At 47.3% G+C, this 20,683-nt stretch overlaps 1 protein-coding gene across 7 annotated transcripts in view; it reads left to right on the forward strand.

Moving 5' to 3' along the window:
- LOC138527208 (zinc finger protein 718-like) overlaps positions 1-20,683 on the forward strand; it is a 561,133-nt gene that overhangs the window by 488,288 nt on the left and 52,162 nt on the right. For all 7 annotated transcript variants that reach the window (XM_069638322.1, XM_069638323.1, XM_069638321.1 and 4 more), the window contains one exon: positions 1,464-1,571. In XM_069638322.1, the coding sequence (XP_069494423.1) occupies positions 1,464-1,571 (108 nt within the window). The remainder of the gene's footprint in view (positions 1-1,463; positions 1,572-20,683) is intronic.

Below are 20,683 nucleotides of genomic sequence, written 5' to 3' on the forward strand. Positions count from 1 at the left end.
TGACCACTGAACCACTTTATGAGCTCTAAAACGTCATGTGTAGTGTATGTCATTACATGTGCTTGTGATAAGAATTATGTTGGCAAATGAAACACCCAGTACACATTTGTATTATCTTCCACAGATCCTGCATTCACATCAGGGTGTTAACATCTCCTTTGGTGGCACATTTCTGTGAGTTCAGCCACACACCGGATGATTTTCAGTGGTGTGTGGTCAAAAAGGTTGTGGCGAATGGGGGAAGAAGATCGATCAATACCAATTTGGCATAACGTGACCAACAGTGTATTTATCAGTCACAATTCCATCTAGATGGGATGAATGACCAGCTGGACGGGTCAGTACTTCTGTAGGGCGCATGCATCTAGCGACAGAAAGTCAGTGCCATGTGCTTTCGGATTGGCAGGGTTGATCAGGGATCCTCCTCACACTCCTAATTCAAAGAACATTGTTTTGATGTGGATTAATGTGGTCCTTCAGCACCTCCAGCCTCTGTCACTGTCGTGTGCATTAACTGCTTTGCATTCTATCTAAATCATGTTAATCTATGAAAGGTACATTGTGGGCCTCATTCCAAGTCTGGCGGTCTGGAAACAAGGGTGCCAGTAGCAGCATACCGGAACCCTTTACGGACCACTGGGCTACAAGTATGCCTGCAGGGGCATTTTCTCCCAGCAGGTTTGACCTGCTGGGGGCACCACCCCTGCAGGCATGGTTTTCACTGAAACACTGGCACTGTTAGCAATGGTGCCAGTGTTTCCGTGTCCCCATTCCCGTAGAGTCCTATCGGACTCCAGGGGAATGGGGACTTACACTTTCTGCCGCCTGACATCCCGGGCCGCCCAGACTTGTAATGTCCCGGTGGTACTGGGATATCAGGCGGCAGAAACAGTGTTACGAGTTTGGCGGCAACCCGCCAGAAGCACCAGCGGGTTACTGCTGAACTCCTAATGACGCCCTGTGTGAGAAGAATTAGTCACTTACCTGTAACATAGTCCTCCATCGCTGGTATCTTTTATAGATTTGCATGTGACTCACTTCCGTCCACAGCAAGGCTGTCCACGTTGTATATGCTTGCATGTACCACGACTTCTTTCTTGCACATTTTAAAATGATGACTTGCCTGAGTGAAGCTTAAGGCTCTCTTCCTGTTTGGATCAGAGGAAAAGGACTGAAATTAAGTGGATGGGGTATAAGTAAAACGTTTATCACTGCTTTGGCATTCATTTGTAACAAGGCTTTCCAATCTTGCAGCTGGGACTTATTCGAAACAGGTGAATGTATGAAAAATAACAATACTGAAGAACTTCACTTACAGATAAGTATCTTATTCTTACTACATAACTATTGACATAAAGCTCAACAGATCGTTAAACTCTCGATCATGCTTTGTGTTATGTGCTCTGCAGAAGGTGGATGTACCCTTTAACTTTCGCTCCTCAACAATTTCTATTTGTTTCCAGGTGATATCGATATGTTGTCTGATTTGCTGGTAGTAGTTAAAGAGGAGGAATCGCAGGACATCGATGATCCAAAAACAGGCGAAAGCAAATGCCTGGAGACACATTCAGGTGAGCAGATGTTTTTTGAATGAAGCAGTCAAGCTAAAATGGTTTGGAATTGCTTTATCCACCAGAATTAAAATGCAAATATATGATATGAGACATAAGATGTCAAAAATAATTTGGCTATGCACCAGTTATTGCCAATTAACCCCCAGTTTCAGTTACAAAATACTTTATCTGGTGTAATCCCTGGATAGATTTCTCACAAGATAGGGTAAAAGCATAAACCTGTTCCTCAAAGATTTAAAAGTCCCATTAAATAAGTCGTACAACTCAAGTTCGTTTTTTTAATACTTTTGTTATTTAAAGAAAGCTCTTCTGCAATTATTCCTCTGCTTATATGCCATGCACCTATTTAAGTTATGTCCTTATCATACAAATTGACTCTCCTGACTTGTAATATTGCTCTAATTTCTAATGTTCTCTCCATGTAATAATTCAAGATATTTTGCTCTGCAAAAAGCACAAATTGGGTGACAATGGACTGCACGTTAAGGGATGTTAAGCTACTAAAGAAAAGTATTTTTTATACATCCCTCCTTCCACTTAAGTTTCAGGGTAGCTGTTCTCACATTGTTATGCATGGACCAATGCATAGCAATGTTTGTGGCCGTTTCATACAAACCTTTATAGAAGTAACGGACTTCACTTTCTTGTGGCTGTTTTTCCTAGTTTGATTTTGTATCTACTAATTCACCAAACCTACATTTTGTAAATGCATCTTACTTTAACTGGTTCCACTTCATTAGGAGTCCAGCTGTTCTGTGGATCCTGGCATCAGGAGGCAGGAACCAACAGTCTTTTATGGTAGTACTGAAATGCTTGCTCTGGCCCATGGGCTGCATATTCTGCCTGCAGAGCAGAAACAGGGATTCCTAGTTTCCTTAACTCTCCTTTCGTCGAGGTTTTCGAGCCATTAAGGCCCACACTGTATAGAAGAAGTGTGTGGAGTGTCACCGGCTACAGTGTAACAAGTCAAAAAGGAATGAAGATTTAAACCACATCACAATATATAACACACATTCCGGAGGTGCTGGAATTCACTGGAGCCCCAAGGGCACAAAACTTTGAACAACATGAACTAAACTCCCCACCCCCTGATAGACCCCCCATTGGTACTTCCCCCTACTATACACGTAGCACAGCTTTGTTTCTCCAAGCCCTTGACACATCAAGAATTAAAGTCTTTAAGTCCGCCTTTTAGCCCCTCCTATCACATTGGCACCTCAATTTTTCAACTCCACAATTTAACGTGTGTTCCTAGGTGAGCACCCCCTTAAAGTCTGTATAATATGGTCCTTGGCACAAGTAGGTCCTTGATTATCCCAGCCCCACCTTCCCTCCACCGGACATCTCAAAGTCCAGTATTTGAGGACTGCAGATCCTGGTTCACATGTTTCTCAATGAACTCGGCCCATTCCATCTCAAAAGGGCCCCCAAGGCCATGAAGGCCTGCCGCAATTCTCTCCATTACATACAGGTTCCTAGCAACATTAATCCATTCACTCTTGCAAGGGGGGTCTCGTTCTTCCATTTGGTCGCTATGCATGCCCTTGCAGCTAAGGGCAACAATGCAACCATTTTGGGGAGCCTTGTGTATTCCCCCTCCTCCTCCTCAATCCCAACCAAAACCATTAGGGGAGATTTCATCCGTGCAATTCCATATGTCTTTTATCCACCCAAGGACCTCGTCCCAAAAGACCTGCACCCTGGGGTAGTCCCACCACATATGCCGGTAATCAGCATTCCTCTCGCACCCCCTCCAACACTTGGGACTTGTATTAGGGAACATCCTATTGAGTCTGACTGGGTCGTAGTGCAATCTATGGAGTAGTTTAATGGAGTGGAGTTTATATTGGCGTGAGATTGATGTCTGCGCTACGCCCCAGCACGGTCTGTCCCATAGGTCAGTTTCAATGTTGGTCCCCAAGTCACGCCCCCAACGCTCCCTTAGTTTATCAGTGGATCCCATAACCCACCCAACCAAAGCCCCATACATGGCCGAGATCAACCCCCTCATTCCTGTCCTTTTATCTAAAAGCGATTCAAAGGGCGCAAGGTCCCTTTGTTTCTTTTCCCTCAGGTGCGCCCCTGTGAGGGCCCCTTTCAACTGTAGATAAGTGAATACAGAGAGCGTGCCTATTGCCAATGCCTCATCCAAATCCATTATGGAGATGAAATTACCCCCTTTCCAAAGTTGACCTATCCTCCCAAGCCCGGCTTCGTACCATTTCTGAAATCTTTCCGGGTTTGGTATCATGTCCTGCACCCCCGGGACCCATAGATGTCCCAGCGGGGAGGGCCATGTAGTGACCCCCGAAACCCCCTCCCCCTTTGTGGGTCGCCACATATCCCACAAGGTACCAACAATAGGGTGATCATGAATCCTCATTGGGATTCTATTTCTAGGGACCCATAATCACTCTCCTACCGTTGCAGGGTGCAGCAATAAATTATCCAGCACGACCCACTGCAGGTCACGTTGAGATCGAAGATGAGGTATGAGGATTCTGAGCTGCACAGCCTGGTAATATAACTTAATCTCCAGGAGGTCCCCCCCTTTTTCTTTTGGTAATACCAGTCTCGCCCTGTGGATCCGTGCCCTCTTTCCCCGGCATAAAAAACGTGAGATGGAATACAAGATCTCTCTAAAGAACCCCTCCGGAATGCGAATGTGAAGCATCTGGAACACATAAAGAACTCTGGAGAGAACCACCATTTTGAGTGCATTGACATGGCCCAACTAGGATATAGTTAGTTTACGCCACTTAAAGCAATCTTCCTTCATTTTATTTATCAGGGAGCGGGGGGGAGTTTGCCTCAAATAGTTCCCCACAAGTTCTTGTTACATTTATGCCCAAGTATTTAATCTTATACAGACTTATCTGCATCCCCAATGGCGTGAACCTTTCTATTTCCACATCTCTTTTCTGATCTAGGGAGAAAAGCACTGATTTAGGCATGTTCATTTTTAGTCCAGCTCCCTGGCCGTATTGCTCGATCAATGAGAGCGCCACCGGTATGGATTGCAGTGGATTCCTAACGTACAGGAGCATATCGTCAGCATATAATGCTGTTTTATGTTCCAACCCTGACCTGGAATCTGCCACCCCTGGGTGGTCCCTAATACTTTGGGCTATAGGTTCTATCGAGAGTGCAAACACTATCGGGGATAGAGGGCAGCCCTGCCTCGTTCCTCTCCCCAATTTAAAGCAACAGGAGTATCCTGCGTTCCCCATAACACACGCGCTGGGGGATTGATAGATGGGCAGTATACCCCCGAGAAGGTTCCCCCCCAATACTGAATTTTGCGAGGGCAGCCTTGAGAAATCTCTGCTCCACCCTATCAAATGCCTTCTCGGCGTCGAGTGATAGAAGGCTTGGGGTCCCCAAGCATGTCAAGGGATGCATGAATCATGTAAAGGGTCTTCTGCATTGTATCCACCCCCTGTCTGCCCTTAATAAATCCAACCTGATCCGGGTGGATTAGTGCCAACATATACCCCTCCAGTCTGGTCGCCACGATCCGTGTGTATATTTTTCGCGACTACGTTCAATAGGGAAATCGAGTGGTAGGAAGCGCATCCCCGAGGGTCCCTACCTTCCTTGTGTATTACTGTAATGAGTGTCCTCCCGAATGATGCCGGGGCCTTCCCCGTATTTAGTATTTCATTGAACAATTCCTTCATGAATGGTAACAGTGCTGGGAGCAAGGACTTATAAAACCCTGCCGTATATCCGTCCTCCCCTGGGGGCCTTACCCAGTGGTAATCTACCCACTGCTCTCCTGACTTCGTCTTCAGTTATGGGCGAGTTTAATGCTTCTGATTCTGTGTGGGAGAGTTTAGGTAGATGAGTCTCTGCGAGGTACCAGTCAGGGTCATCCTCCTACCTTCAATTAATGCCTGTTCCCTCTTTCTACTCGCCCCTTCTCTGATTAGAAACCCTCTCCACGTGGCCTTTCCCGCCTCCAATACAATGTCTCTCGCGACCTCCCCAGTATGATTTGTTTTGAAGTATTCCCTAATCTCCAGACTCAACTCTGTGTGAAATAAGGGGTCCTTCCAAAGTGATTCGTTACACCTCCACTCCGTCCCCTTGGGTATGATTTCCCGCCATTGGAGTTCAACTGTGACCATATCATGGTCAGTCCACGTAATCGGGGTAATCTCTGAGTCTGTCGCCTCTCCCCACAATTGCCTTGATATGTACATGAAGTCTATTCTGGTATATGTACCGTGCGGGGGTGAATGAAAAAAGTTCATCCCCTCTCACTGGGGTAGAAGTTCTCCATATATCTCTCAACCCATAGCCCACAAGTGCTTCCTGGAATTCAGTGTCCAGGTACCGGCAAGTCCTTTTCCGCCTCCTGTAATGTCTGCCTCAATAGTTCCTTATCAGCCCATATATTGAAGTCCCCCCAGTGATGAGGTGGCCCATGCTCTCCACCAGTATCTTTGCTAGCACATTCTTCACAAATTTTAGCTGACCCTGGTTTGGGGAGTAGACTGTTGCAAATGAGAACCGCACTCCCCTTATGTTACCCTAGACCACCAAGGCCCGGCCCTCAACATCCAAACAAATCCTAGTGATTTCCATTCTTAGCATTCTGTTCACCAAGATCCCCACTCCTGCCTTCTTCAGTGGACCTGAGCTCGAATATTTGGTGCCTATCTGCTCACTTGTGATCCTCCTCTACTCCCCCCTCGAGAATCTATTGTCCGGCAGTAACAGTATGTGCAGTCTGATCTCCGGAACTCCCTTGCTACTAGTGACCTTTTTGTGGGCGAATTAAGCCCTTTGACATTGAGGGTGCCCACTTTCATCGCTTCCCCTCTGGGGGTCCCTTGAGCTATAGCCATCGCGATATCCCTATTGGGAGTCTCAATTCTTGCCACCCACAAGGGAAGCAGACTTCCGAATAAGCTGTTCAATGAAGTTGTAAACTAAGGAGTAGGACCTGTACCAATGGTATCCCCCCTTCTCCCTCCCCACCCCCCCCATCCTTCCCCCTCCCCCCAGTCCCCCACCTTTTTGGGTGTCCGGTCCCTCCTGGGAAAAGGCACCAGGTTAGAACCGAACCACCAGAACTCCCGGACACCCGGGCCCAGTCTTAACAAACAAATTCCCCCCCCTACCCCCCTTCCCTCCCCCGCTGATCTCCCGATAGAACCAACCTTGGTCTCCCAGTTTAGAAGATCCCCTTAAATTGACATTTAGAAAACAACTCAGTGCAATCCACAAAATCTCAGTTCCTGGACTCCCGCCAAGTCCCTTTGTGAGTGTTAACCATTTCACCATTTAGCTGCTCACTGAACCGGGGGTTGATATAGGGATAAGGTTGAGCCCCCAGCAGGGTCCCCAGCTTCCTGTATTTCCGGAAACCCGGGATACGTCTTCTTCTCGGACCTTTCTGCTGCCAGCGACCCTCGTTGTTTTCCCTCGAAGTATGCAGTGTCTCCTCCATGCCCGTAAGCTCCCTGGTGATCCTGTGTGTTTCCTCCACTGTGGAAAGCTGGTATTTGTGGCCCTCAATTTAGAGGAAAGGGTGAAAGGGAACCCCCACCTGTATCGCACACCCTTCTCATTGAGCCACTTGGTGAGGGGCGAGCAGAGACGTCTCCTTGTGTGAGTGATCGAAAAATGATCTTGAAAGACTGTGATCCTTGCGGAACCATATGGCACCGGTCCCTTTGTTCTCGCCCTTTCAAGGATCTGCAGCCTGTCACCATAATTGTGGAAGCCGGCCAGGACTGATCTGGGACCACCTGTTGTTCCCCCTGCCCTATGGATCCTTTTAATCTTAGCTTCGTCCACTGAGCCATTATCAAAAATGAATTTCGTGATCTTGTACAGGTTTCTCCTCCGGTCCACCTCGGTCTCCCCCTCACTCTCCGGAATCCCAAAAATTCGGAGGTCGTTTTTTCGCCTCTTCCGATTTTCAAGCTCATCCGTTTTAAGTAGTATCTCCTCCTCTCTCCTCTGAACCTCCAAAAAGGTGAATGTGCATCTGGGTCTCTATCTTGTCAATCCTTTGAGTGATCTTATCCACTCTTCCACCAATGTCTGCTCTCATATTCATAATCTCCTCCATAAGAGCTGCAACATCCATTTTTGTCGCCGCTGATTCCTCATTGCCCGGCGACATAATGCCTGTTTTTACCAGGCCTTCTATGTCCGTCCTTCGTATGTATCTAAAATTCGCTAGTCTAGCCCTTGGGTCCTTAAGCTGTCTCCCCACCCCGTTTGTTCACCTGAGGACCGTTGGTGTCTCCTGAGCAGAGAGATATCTTTCCTGTTCCCTTGTTCCCTTATGATGGAAGGCCCACCGGGTGTCGACTGTTTTCGGGAGGACTGTCCAGAGTTGCACTCAGGCACTCCTTGAGTGTGCACATACTGGTGGAGTCCCACTTTGGCCCTCCAATGAAGCAGTGCCCTCAATCAATCGCTTGTCGTGGGGCCATGCACCCCAACGGGACCACCACAGCTGTCTAATATCCTGCCCGCATTCCACATTTGTACAGACTCCCCCAGCCTGTCTTCAAGTGGGGGAGGCGGGCACAGGCCCCAGTCAAGGGGGCCCACATTTCCCTATGCTTCCACCGAATTCCTGCTGCTCCCGGTGTCCGGTGGTACCCAGACTATCTTTGGGGGCTCTGTTTGCCCTATCAGTACGGTTCCTTATACGGTCCTGGGATCCTAAGGCTGCAGGGCCCCAGCGGTGCTCCCAGGAATAACACTTTGTGTTGCGGGGTGACGTCTGGGTCTGCTGATCCTGTTCACGTAGGTTCTCAGTGTTTTTGTGAGGATGTTCGAGGAAAGGGTAGCTTGTCCTCAGAACAGGGGGCGGGGGCCCACGTGAAGCCCCCCAGTGCAGTTGGTGCAAACCTCCTCTACAGTGATAAGGAGTCGCGTGGGTCTCCGGGAGGCTGCACGTGTGTAATGCCGGCTCTCTAAGAGGAGTCCTCTGTATACCTTCCAGTAGGCAGGACAGGAGTTCAAAATGCCACCAGCGCCCCTCTGTCCTTGGACTGATCTCCTCTAAAGTCGCTCGCAGTCAGTGAGGGGGCCAGGCACTCTCAGGCACCAGCAAGCAGGCAGAGTAGGGCTGACCGTACGGCTCCCACGTGCCCAGTCCCTTGTTGCCCGGATTGCCAATGCAGAGGTCAACACTACCTCCCTCAATGTCCTGCTGGGAGTTCTTGGGAACCAGGTGGCGGGAGGGCAAAAAGTAGCAGCCCAAGGGCCTGGTGGAGTAGTGTGAGTCCCCAATCACGCTATCAGGTTCCCAGCTATGTCTTCCTGCAGGAGCAGATGCTAAGTCCTCCAGACCCCCAAATCTGGTATCCTCAGCAGTTAATCTTGAATAAAACTACTGAACTAACCAGGCCGGGGGGGAAAGGGGAAGTAGATAAAACAACAAACGGTCAGGTGTCCTTCAACAGCCTTCTACTTCAGGTCCTCTGTCTCTTTGTTGATGCACCACCTGCATTTCAAATAGCTTGGTTATAAACCTTGAACATCTAACTCATACCTTAATATGAACCTCTAACTCCCAACCTAACCTGACTACCTACGCCCATAGCTAGAATGTCCTCTTGGTTAGGATTTCTCTGACTGCTCTTCTGCTCACTTACTGTAGAGCTATGAATAGCCAACATTCGTTAGTTGTCGAAATTCACTTTCTAATATTTCTTCTCTCTGTAATCAGGCTGCTCAATTCAAGAGTCTCACTTTACTGGAAGGGAATTCAGAATTGTGAGTCTTGAAAAGCTTGTGGCTTAAATGCTCCTTTCTTTTGCTCTCTGGTATTTATTTCAAATCTTTTTGCAAAGTCTCTTCAAATAGTTTTAATATAAAAGAAAAAGGCTGACATATTTTTAATGACTTGAGTTCATAGCTTGTACCACGTTGTGAAGTTTCATGAAAGAATCTCCTGTTTAGGCTTCCAGATCTGTGGCTATTTCGCTCACGGATTTAAACAAATGAACAAATCCTATTTCCAACACTGCTTTATCTCTGACTGCCATTGTGTGCTAAGAAATTGACATGGAAGAATATATTTTTTCCGAACGATGCTCCGGGAGAACAGCTGATTGTCACTAGTGAGACCGGGGCTCACACGCAGTTATAATAGATTTCCTGTTGACCTACGGGACAACGTAAGGTGCTTTACTCTATGTGAGTGAAGCTAATAACGTTCGCGTGCACGAAGGAAAGACTCTTTGAAGCGCAGTCTTTTCGTTAAACTTCGCAAAGTAATTCAGGATACCCGCGTACCATTAAATAGACCCTTTGCTGAGCGGTCTTAAACAAAAAGAACATACAACTATTTACATTAGATTTAACGTGCGCAAGGCTTACTGCTGTTAGAACACACGTGCAAGGCCTTTGAATGCGCAATGAATGCGCCCTAAGCCTCAATCAGCTGCTCTGGACACGCCCTTGTGACACAGCTGAAATAACAGTTTTAAACTTCCACTCCTTTAAGCAGTTAATTTAACTTTCATTGATAGTTAACTTTGTAATGATGTTGCTGAACCTCAAATAACTGTATTCATTTCATTACTGTAGTTATAATATATTTCTTTTAAAAAAAATATCTTCCTTTGCTGGCACTTATCTTAGATATAACTTCTTCTCTGCATACACACTGGATAACTGTTGTCTTCTCTAGTCTTCAAATTCTTGTGAGCTCACTTCAGTTATATCCTCTCAGGTCTCTGGCTTGAATGAAAGGCAGTTTTAACCCCTTTCCAAGGTTCTAACTTACCTCACAGGATTCCCAGCCAATCACTGCGGTTCAGCTGCCACTCCTTTTTGCATTGGGCCAGAATCAGATGTCTGCTATGATAGTTAAGGTAAATTCACTAGAACTATCTATAATCATGGCTCCTATATCTAATTACCTGAAAACTGACAATGGTATGATATGGCATTTAAAACACGCCTATAAACAAGTGTTTCAAGGCGCGACATGTTAAGTAAGGGAACCTGACACGGGCTATGTGACACTACCGTAGCGAAAAGGGCGTTTAAATGCCTTCACAAGCGTTTCCTGGTGCTTGGTCCCTTTCCAGATGTATGCTATCCGGCTTCAGCTGTCTTACAATGGGTCATCGGCGGGGGAAAATGCATCCCGTTTCCTTGAGTACCTCTTCCGTACCTGGGTGGCGTTATATCAGGAGACCTCATGAGAGCCTTTCCACCGTTTGTTCACTTCGGCAGCTGCGACACTGGGAATCTTCTCGGGTGCCTTTACTTTCAGGCTTGCAACGAATACTTCAGGCTTGCTCTGCTCCGTGGGCGTTGTTGACGGAATCCCGGCCACCTCTACTTCCCTCTCCTACGTCGCTACGGGCGGCACTCCAGGGATGCCCCAACCCCGCCGGGTGGGTGGCCGGCCACCCCCCACCAGCTCCTCACCTCTCCACAGCCGATTTCAGGTGATATGGGGGGGCAGAGTGGGCCACGGCCAGAGGGTACCCCCACCTCTTCAGTCCCACACTAGGCTCCCCAATCCACATTTCGGCTAGAACAGTGTGCCAGTCCCTCTGTGACCCAGGCAAGAGGGAGAGCTGCGGTCTCCATACAGCTACAGAAGTGCCATTCTCAGGGTTCCCCTCAGCGTTTTCTTTCGCTCTTCGGTCAGCGTGTGGCGAGGGTCTTCACCTCCTATCGAGTCTCAGCAGGGCCCGGGAGGGGGGCAAGAAATGAGAGCTGACCCAACTTTCTCGGGCCCGGGTCAGGAGAGCACGCTAATGTAGACTAGTCATCAGCGCGCCCCTTGGTGGCCTATAGTGATCACTCCTTAATTACAGAAAGATAATCAATCGGGCAGAGAATTATAACTCTCTATCCCAAACGAATACTGCAGTCTTGCTCCGCTCTGAGGGCGTGTAGACAGAATCCCGCCTACCGCTGCTTCCCTCTCCTCCGTCGCTATGGGTGGCACTCCAGGGATGCCTCAACCCCGCCAGGTGGGTGGCTGGCCACCCCTCACCAGCTCCTCACCTCTCCAGAGACGATTTCAGGTGATGTGGGGGGGGCAGAGCGGGCCATGGCCAGCAGGGTGCCCCCACCTCTTCAGTCCCACACCAGGCTTCCCAATCCACATGTGGGCTAGGCCGTGCACCAGTCCCTGTGTGGCCCAGGCAAGAGGGAGAGCTGTGGTCTCTGTACGGCCACAGCAGTGCCCTTCTCAGGGTTCCCCTTAGCATTTTCTTTTACTCTTCGGTCAGCGTGTGGCTGGGGTCTTAACCTCCTTTTGAGTCTCAGCAGGGCCCTTGTGGGGCAAGAAGTGGGGGCTGACCCAACTTTCTCGGGCCCGGGTTGGGAGAGCACGCTAATGTAGACTAGTCATTAGTCCACCCCCTGGTGGCCTATAATGATCACTCTTTAATTATCGAAAGATAAGCAATCATGCAGAGAATTATGAGTCTATATCCCAAGCTATTGAATAGTCATGACCACTATGTGAGGTCTACAACACAGTTGGGGGACCACCACAACCATGTTACTGTCACAGGGTTACACCTTTGATCAAGAAGGAAACCAAGATCATATGTCAGAGCTCACTATCTTTACTAGTGGAGTACTTATAAGATTGGGCAACTCAAAATAAAAATGGGATCTTCCCCATACAAAACAAATGTTACAATGGTTTCTCTCCTCAGAACTCGTTAGGTCTTTTCCACCTCAGAAACCTCCCCTTTTCAAACTTCTTTTCCATGGTGTGCGGTGTGGAGGGTCATGGGGACACCGCCACGGTGAAGGCAGGTTCTTATTGTGAGGTTTATTTAAAGTAAAATAAGGCCTATCTCTCCCTATAACTATGGTGTGTTCCCTGCCTATCTCTCTAGCTAAGGTGCTCGCCAGTTAGGATGAATGTCCAAAAACAGATCTGTTCTGTGTCCCAATCTAAGCTATTTGACCCTACCACTATTATGACTAACTAATGTCAGGAGCATGACTCTTCTCCTGGTGCTCGTGTTTTGTCACAGGTTTCTTCTCACTCCTCTTACTGCTTACAGTGGATCATATGCAAATAGTATCTTGTCAATTACTGTATCAGGTTCTGCAGTTCTTTTAACAAACAGTTACTTCCCTGGTCATTATTCTTCCTTGTCATCTTGAGTCTATTTGGGTTCCTTTTCTCCCTATTTTAGGTTTCCTGAATCTCTGTTACACTCTTCTCCCCTCTTTTATAGTAGTTCAAGTTCCAATTACAATTCCTCCATTCCCAGGGTGCAGTTTCATATATGGGTTTGGGCTTACTGGCTTCACAGGTTTGTTCTCCCCAAATGTCTTTCTTGTGCTCTCTTTCTTATCTTCGAGATATGGGTGGGCCTTCCCTTTTTCCCCAAAGTGATAAGCCTCCAAAGTTATTTCTTTCTCACTCTATGGTTTTAGTATTTCATCTGATCTCATTCAAACAGTTGTTTCACTGGATTATTTCCAATAGTTGTCCCATTAGTACTTGTGCAAGTTTTGCATAACTTATGAATCCCTGCTTTGTTTGCAGTTATTGCCATTCCTAATTTTACCTTCTGTTTTCCAGGGAAACGTTGGAGGTACCTGCAGGCTCTTGGATTCTCTTCACTTCTCGTTGCCACTCTGTGGCTTGCTCTCCATGGCGTCTCCTTTCAGGATGTGCCGTTCTCGTCTTTAGGACATCACAGGGGTTGTGACTCGGGTTGGGAGCTGCTTACTCCCCAGGATGGTCTTGGTGATGCTGTATGGGCAAACTGCCAATGACTCTGATTCCATGGCCACGCCACCACTGCCCTTTTCTTCTCTGCCTTGCTTGGCTTTCTTCTTCTTTCGCATGTCGGTTGCTCAGCGTTTCGTGTTCTGCGCTGCAGCAGCTTTTTCGCATGTCGGCTCTGTGTTCTCCTAGACCCCCACCTTGTTCTGCTTCGTTATGCACAGGGAGCTTTCCCTGTGTATCTCAGGTCTTTGCTCGCTGTCGACTCTCGGCCTCTTCTCTCTCATTGATTAGTCTTGCATCCCTTTACAGCCTCCTTGTTCTAGTCTATTGGAGACTTGAATTTAAAGGGATATCTTCCATTTCTTGTTGTTCATAATATAACTTCATGTTATCTTCATGGGTTTGATAATAGTTTGGTATATTGTATAAGTCCATGTAAGCCATCACTTGGAGGCCATCAGGGAATTACTTAATGGCTTGTCCCCAAATTGGGAGTCTCTTTCGGTGAGGTCCCACTTGCCTCGACCACTAGGCAGAGTTTTGTGGAATGGACTCCCCTCCCTAGCCTCACAAGGGGGGCTCCTGCTGGGGAAGAAGGGACGAATTCCCTCAATTCATCACAGCGGTTATCAGTCTTCCCAGCCCCAGAAACAAGTGTGCCAGTTAGTACATTTCAAAAGACGTTGCCTCACCATTTTCTGATGTTACAGAATTTACGTTGACCCAAACCATTCTTCTTGGTTTTAACAAGATGTAGGCATTTCTGGGTCCCTTACACAAACACGCATCCTGCAGGCATGGTTTTCATGGAAGCACCTGCACCGTTACCAACAGTGCCTCCGTGTCCCCATTCCCGTGGAGTCTTATCAGATTCCACGAGCATGGGGACAGTTCCCGCCACCTGACATCCTGGGCCGCTGGGACTTGTAATATCCCAGTGGCAACAGGATATCAGGCGGCGGAAACGAAGTGATGAGGTCCGCACCGCAGTAGCACCGGTGGGTTACCGCCGACCTTGTAATGACGCCCAATGTTATGTTCATTCATTATGTATCCATGCACACAAGTTAACGTTTACAGGTCGCAGGTGGGAGGGAAAAGTTGAGACAGTCATCATCAATTATGGTTTACTAGTTGTAAAGAAATGTATTTATTTATTCACATTTGTTAAGCGCACAGCAGCCCGTGGGCATTGTGGCGGTGGTTACAGTAGAGGTTCATATCTTAGTTACAGTGGTCACGTAAAAACATACAGAATTAGATAGCATTGTAGCTTGTAGCGCATAGGTGCAGGGAGCATAGTAGTGCGCATGTATGTACAGTACGCTAGCAGCTAGTTGAAGAGTGTAGTTTTTAGATTTTTTCGGAAGGCTTGATGCGAGGTTTCCGCTCTGAGGGCTGTGGGTAGCGTGTTCCAGAGTTTAGGTGCCAGGTATGGGAAACCTAGACCTCCTGCCTTGGCCCTGGTGATTTGTGGCACTGTGAGTTGGTTGGTGTACTCGAGTCTAGTGGGTCTAGTGGATTGTGATCTGACTAGAGAGTCAGATAAGTAAGAGGGTGCCGTCAGGTTGATGCATTTCTGTGCGGTGGAAAGAATCTTGAAGGCGATTCGGTCTTTAACTGGTAGCCAGTGAGCGTTTTTTCTTGCTTGGGAGATGTGCTCTCTTTTGGGAATACTTAGAGCTGCTCTGAGAGAGTTGTTTTGAGTGGTTTGGAGTCTGGCTAAGTTTTTTTTTTATGTCCCCGCTAGGAGGGAATTGCAGTAATCCAGTTTTGCTCCTATTGTGGTTTATCTTTTGTTAGAAACGGCTTTATGGCGTTGATTAGTTTGGTACTCAGAGCGGCGGCTGATACAATGGCGCTAACTTGTTTATCCATAGATAGAGTAGCATCATGTGGACTCCGAGCGTTTTAACTGACAAAAGGACTGGGATGATACAGTTGTCAATGCAGAAGTTTTGATAGTATGGATCCAATTCGGCTAGCATGGATTCTTGACCGAGGATGAGGATTTCAGTTTTGTCCCCGTTGAGGCATAGTCCATTGGTGGCCATCCAGGCTTGGATTGTGGAGTAAATTTCTTGAAGGGTAGAAGCGTCTTTGATATAGCTCCCAGTGAGGGGATGGAGCATCTGGGTATCATCAGCATAGTTTGTGTATGTGATCCCAAGTGCATCCACTTTATCAAAGAGAGGCTTAGTAAATAGATTGTAAAGCATAGGGGCAGTGCAGGATCCCTGGGGAACATCACAGTGTATGATAGTGGGTTCAGCGTTTGCTATATTGGAGACACTTTCATGGCTCTGCCTTGTAGGAAGGACATGATCCATGTTGCTGCGTGATTGGAGAAATGTGCAGCATTCGTGAGGTGGTTGGTGAGGGTGTTATTGTCAACTAGATCAAACGCTGCTGAGAGGTGTAGGAGCAGGAGTAAGGCAGGCTTACACGTGTCAAGGATGGAGGTGATTTGGTTTTTCAGATCTAGTAAGGCGGTTTCCGTTCCGTGTCCTTTACGGAACCCGGATTGTCTCTTACCAAGGATGGAGTTGGTTTCGAGGTACAGTTGGATTTTCCAGTGGGCAGCCTTGTCTAATATTTTAAGAAGAAATGGGATGGTTGTAATTGGTCTATAATTATTGGGTTGGGAGGGATCTAGAGTAGGTTTTTTTAGGAGTGGACGTACCCATGCCTCTTTGAGGCAGTTGGGGACTATACCTGTTTTGAATGAGGCATTTATGAAGGCGGTGATTAGTGGAACGAGCTGCTCCACACATTCTTTGATAATTTTTGGGGGGCATACGTCGCCCTTGCATAGCGATGGTTTGAGATGTTTTAAGATGTCTAAGACATCTGTCTCAGATATTTCAGAGAAGGAGAAGTTGGGATGGATGTTGCCTGAACGCTTGTGGTGGGTTTGCTTCTGGTGCTTCTGTTTAGGTAATGCTTTGTAATGGTCAGAGATTTTGTTCTGCAGGAGGTCTATTTTATTTAGCATGGTAGCTTGTATGCTGGAGCACCAGGCTGCATCTTTAACGATTTTGTCCATGCAGGTGGGCGGTACAGTTAATTCTTTAAAGATGGTAAATAGCTCTTTGGAGTGTGAGTTGGCTGATGAGATTCTATTGTTGTAGGATTCTGATTTGGCTTTGAATATAGATTCTTTGTATTTTTTTGCAATGGTTCGGAAGATATCTTTAGTGGTGTCACAGGGGTTAACCTGCCAAGTTTTTAGTGCCTGCCGTTTGGAGTTGCGCAGGTTAAGGAGCTCTTCTGTGAACCACGAATTGGAGTGGAAGGATTTCTTTTCTTTTTTGTTTTCTAGCGGGACGACTGTGTTGATGCCGTTAGTTAATGTGTCTCTGAATAGTTCCGCTAGTGTGACAGGGTCGGGAGAGAATGGAGGTGCTAGGCACAGGAGGTTGAGATAGGCAATGATGTTCTCTGCAGTGAGTTTTTTTGCGCTTCTGGCTACTGTGGCCGGTGCTGTAGTGGTGGGCTTAGGGCATGGCGTTATGGGGATGGTGAATAGCAGGCATTTATGGTCTGTCCATGGGAGGGCAGTATTGGAAACCATGTTTGTGTCGCAGTTGTGGCTAAGATGCGACCTTTTGCATGTGTGTGAGAAGTGACTTTCTGAGAGAAGCCAAGGTCACTAAGGTCCTTCGTGAAGGATGTGGCGGTTTTGTCATTGGCGTCGTTGAAACCTAGATTGATGTCGCCTAGGAGTAGCGTTTTGGTGGATTTTATTATATTGTTTCCTAGAAGGTGGGTAACTTGTCCTAAGAAGTCTGACGGAGTTCCTGGAGGGCAGTAAACCACATGTATATTTATGGTACTATTAGGTGATAAGGCTATTTTGGCGGATAGTATGTCCACCTTTCCTTCTTCCTGGTGGGGTATAGGTCTGATAGATATGCTCTCTTTGAATATAAGGGCAACTCCTCCTCCTGTTTTGGCTGGCCTGTCCTGTCTGAGGATAGAGTAACCTTTGGGAAGTGCGATTGTGATGGCTGGGCCGGAGGCTTCGTGGAGCCAGGTTTCCGTGATGGCAATTATGTCTAAATCTTGAATGGTGATAAGATCAGTGACTTCTAGCGCATGAGCATTGAGTGAGCGAACATTGAGTAGGCCGCATTTGTAGTGAATCTGTTGGTGGTTAGTTTTAGTATGTTCTTTGATTTGTGATTTAAGAGGAGAGGAGGATTGTTTAGTATTCTTGTGGGAGGGAGTCTGGTGCCGCACCTTAGTGCTGCTAGTGGTGGAGTTAGTTGGGCAAATGTGATTGGCGTTCATTTTGCGGGTGGTCCTAGATCCTTATTTCTGAGTGAGATAGAGGAGGGTGTATGGTGGCAAGGTTCATAGGCTGAGTGGGGATCCTTAGTCTGAATAGTCTGGAGTGCAGTGTAGTGGGGTGCATGGCTGCTAACGTGGGGTCTTGGGAGCGCCTAAGTAGGAGGTCTACGGTGTTGAAGTTAAGGCTGCTGTTGTACACGTGGGTGTCTTGACCTGGCCTGCGATCGCTTGTGAGCAATGTGCCTAGCATGCATATGAGTAGTGGTAGGATGTGCATGTTGGAGTAGGGTGACTGAACAGGTCTAGACCAAAGCATTTTCCCGACAAATCAATTTTTCATGTTAGTTCACCAAGCTTGTATCAGTAAGTAGAAGTCATTAATGCAAGCAACGCCTCCACCTGGACTGTGGGGATTACTGGAGTGACATGTTCCAATCAAATGCCTGCAAAACCTAAGGAGACGTACAAGTATTATAAATATAAAAAATATCAGTTACTATGCTGACCACAAGATTCCTCAGGACCTTTTTCACCGTCTAAGTAGGCACCAAAAAATCGGCCATATTTTAAGAAAGTAAAAGTGCATTATTCCCCATAGAACTCTTGGTGCCAGCAAACCGAGATCACAATCGCAAATCATAAGCCCGAAACAGTCAATCCAGGGAATTCTCAGTCTGTGCTTCTGGCCCGCAGCGTGGGCCTCAAACCTCCACTTACCCTGATCTCAGTGATCAAGAAGTCCAGGTGCAGCAGGAGAGGAATATGCGAGGATGGAGTGAGCAATGGCGGAATCAGGCGGCTGCCATGACAGCCACCTGAATCGAAAATGACGACCCAGCATTTTGTGTCCTTAGTCCCCGGAACCGCCGGGCATCCATTTCCACCTACGAGTCGACTATCTGCACCAGGTGTGGGGCCAGTGCCAAACACCTCAAACCAATCTGTGAACCAAAGCAATAAGAATGCCATGTGTGTTGTTTTACCCCGCTAATTTTTTCAGTAGCCCATGGCCTAGAATATACAAGGTAGCCTGGTTCTGGAGTAGGGGGCGAGGGGGTTGGAAACCGTCTGAGTGTGAAGCAGATTGAATGTGAGCGGGAGGTTAGAGGAAGGAGAAGAGAGCATTGGAAGACATGTTAGGAGGGAAAGATCAGGAGAAAGGAAGGACAGTGAAGGAGAACAGAAAGTTGGAGGAAGGAGAATAAAGCAGGGAGAGGAATTTGTGTTCGAATGGAAAGATCAGGGGGAAGGAGGAAAGGACAGTGACAAAGCAGAAAGGAGGAAGAAAGGTGATTGAGGAGAGCAATAAGCTGGTGGAAGGTTGAGAGCAGGGAGCAACAGGTGCATTAGGAGGAAAGGATCATAGTGAAGGACAGAGAAACTAGGACAGGAGAAGGCAGAAGTGGGAAGAGGAGGTGAATCAGGGAAGTAAAGAGAATACCGTTATCAAAAGGGTGGTAGAGAGCAATGGTGAAAGATACTGTTCTTAGGATTAACCCAGTATTGGCTAAGCCAGAAAGTGAAGAGCTAGAGGGAGAACCAAGTAGGCCCGAGTCTGAGAAGGATCTCAACACTCAATGAGATAGCTAAGATTTGGTGGTCAATGAGCTGAAAGATGGCAGGACTCTTTGAGATTTTTTAGAAACCCAATGGAACAGACATGTGATGGGCTAGTTGGTAGCCATAGTCTATATCCAGTAGAATTCACTTGCCAACCAGCAACACTAAACAATGCTTTCCCTTAAAAAAGAGACTGAAACAAGCAGAGGGAAACAGGCTCACCAGGAGCCTTACTCCGGGTCTCGTGCACACCAAGGATACAAAGGAAGACTTGCATATCGGTCCACGGCTAACAGCTTTTAACCCATATAAGGCCCCTGGGTACTTCCATGACGCTGAGTTGAATCAACAACTGATAGACAAGGAGAGGTATAGTTAAGGTAGTGTATGTTATGGACAGTTCCAAAATGTGTCTTAATACAAGCTATATTGCACGTAGAGACTCAGTAACCACCGTGGCAGATAGTCCTTTTTAAGATGCTGAGACATAAATGCCTGTTTGGGGCTGCCCCACGATATCTGAAGGAGAAATTGGAGATCGATAAACCAGGCAGAAGCCTGCGCTCAACAGAGGCCTGTATTCTAAATATGCATCGGTTCAAGAGAGTCTGGGGGAATGGTCGCTCCTTCCCTTCTTGGGTGGCACAGGCCTGGAACAAGCTCCCAGAGTCACTAAGAAAGGAGAGAAACCATTCCATTTTCAGAACAAATCTGAAGACTAGATTATTCATTTAAATAGGGCCCTGATCACCTGCTATTGTGTTTTGTCTTGTCCTTGCCTGTGTTTCTTTATGTATCACCTGGATGCCTGCACGCTTTGGCGCTCTATAAATATATAGAAATAGATGATAAGTAACTTAAAACTAGGTTGTGGACAGTGGCAGGTGCACTGGCCATATAAGTGGGAAGGAAGGACAGGTGGGGTTGTGAGGGAGGCTGGTGGAGGTGGAAGTGAGATGTGAAAGAGACCTTGAATGCCAGACGGGCCCAGATCAGGCCAGAGGCACAGTGTGCCCCCGCACCATATCTGGAGAGTTTACGCAAGCCCAACACATCAATTCAGGATAGAAATGCCAACTAACCAATTCCACTAACAATTTCACCCTCTGCATACACCTCTCAAACTCCAAACCAAACACAACCACAAACCTAAAGCACAACATACCGCACAAACTTCACTACACTGCAACAACAAAACAACAAAACACACATAGACTCACACAACAGTACACAACGACTACTGGCCCCAAACACCCCAAGCCCAGCCAACGGACCCACCGGGCTGAGGCCGCCAACAGCACATCACTGCATTCTTGCACTTTTCCAGCTTCCTCCCACTAACTCACCCTCCCTTCCTCTTTCAGAGCCGCCAGAGCGCCAGGGGACCACTCAGGTGGTGAAAGTGCACGGTACAAATGTCCTTTAACATTAACATTAATCAAAAACAAGATGGCTTCTCCTTGTGTGCAACTTAAAATTGTTCAACAGCAGCAGGACTTCTCTTTGAGCTCGACCTAGAAAGGCTCAATAGTTTTCAATAAGGGGTGCCTTCCAG

Source organism: Ambystoma mexicanum, chromosome 1q (assembly GCF_040938575.1).
Source record: "Ambystoma mexicanum isolate Mex_15411 chromosome 1q, UKY_AmexF1_1, whole genome shotgun sequence".
Taxonomy (NCBI): domain Eukaryota; kingdom Metazoa; phylum Chordata; class Amphibia; order Caudata; family Ambystomatidae; genus Ambystoma; species Ambystoma mexicanum.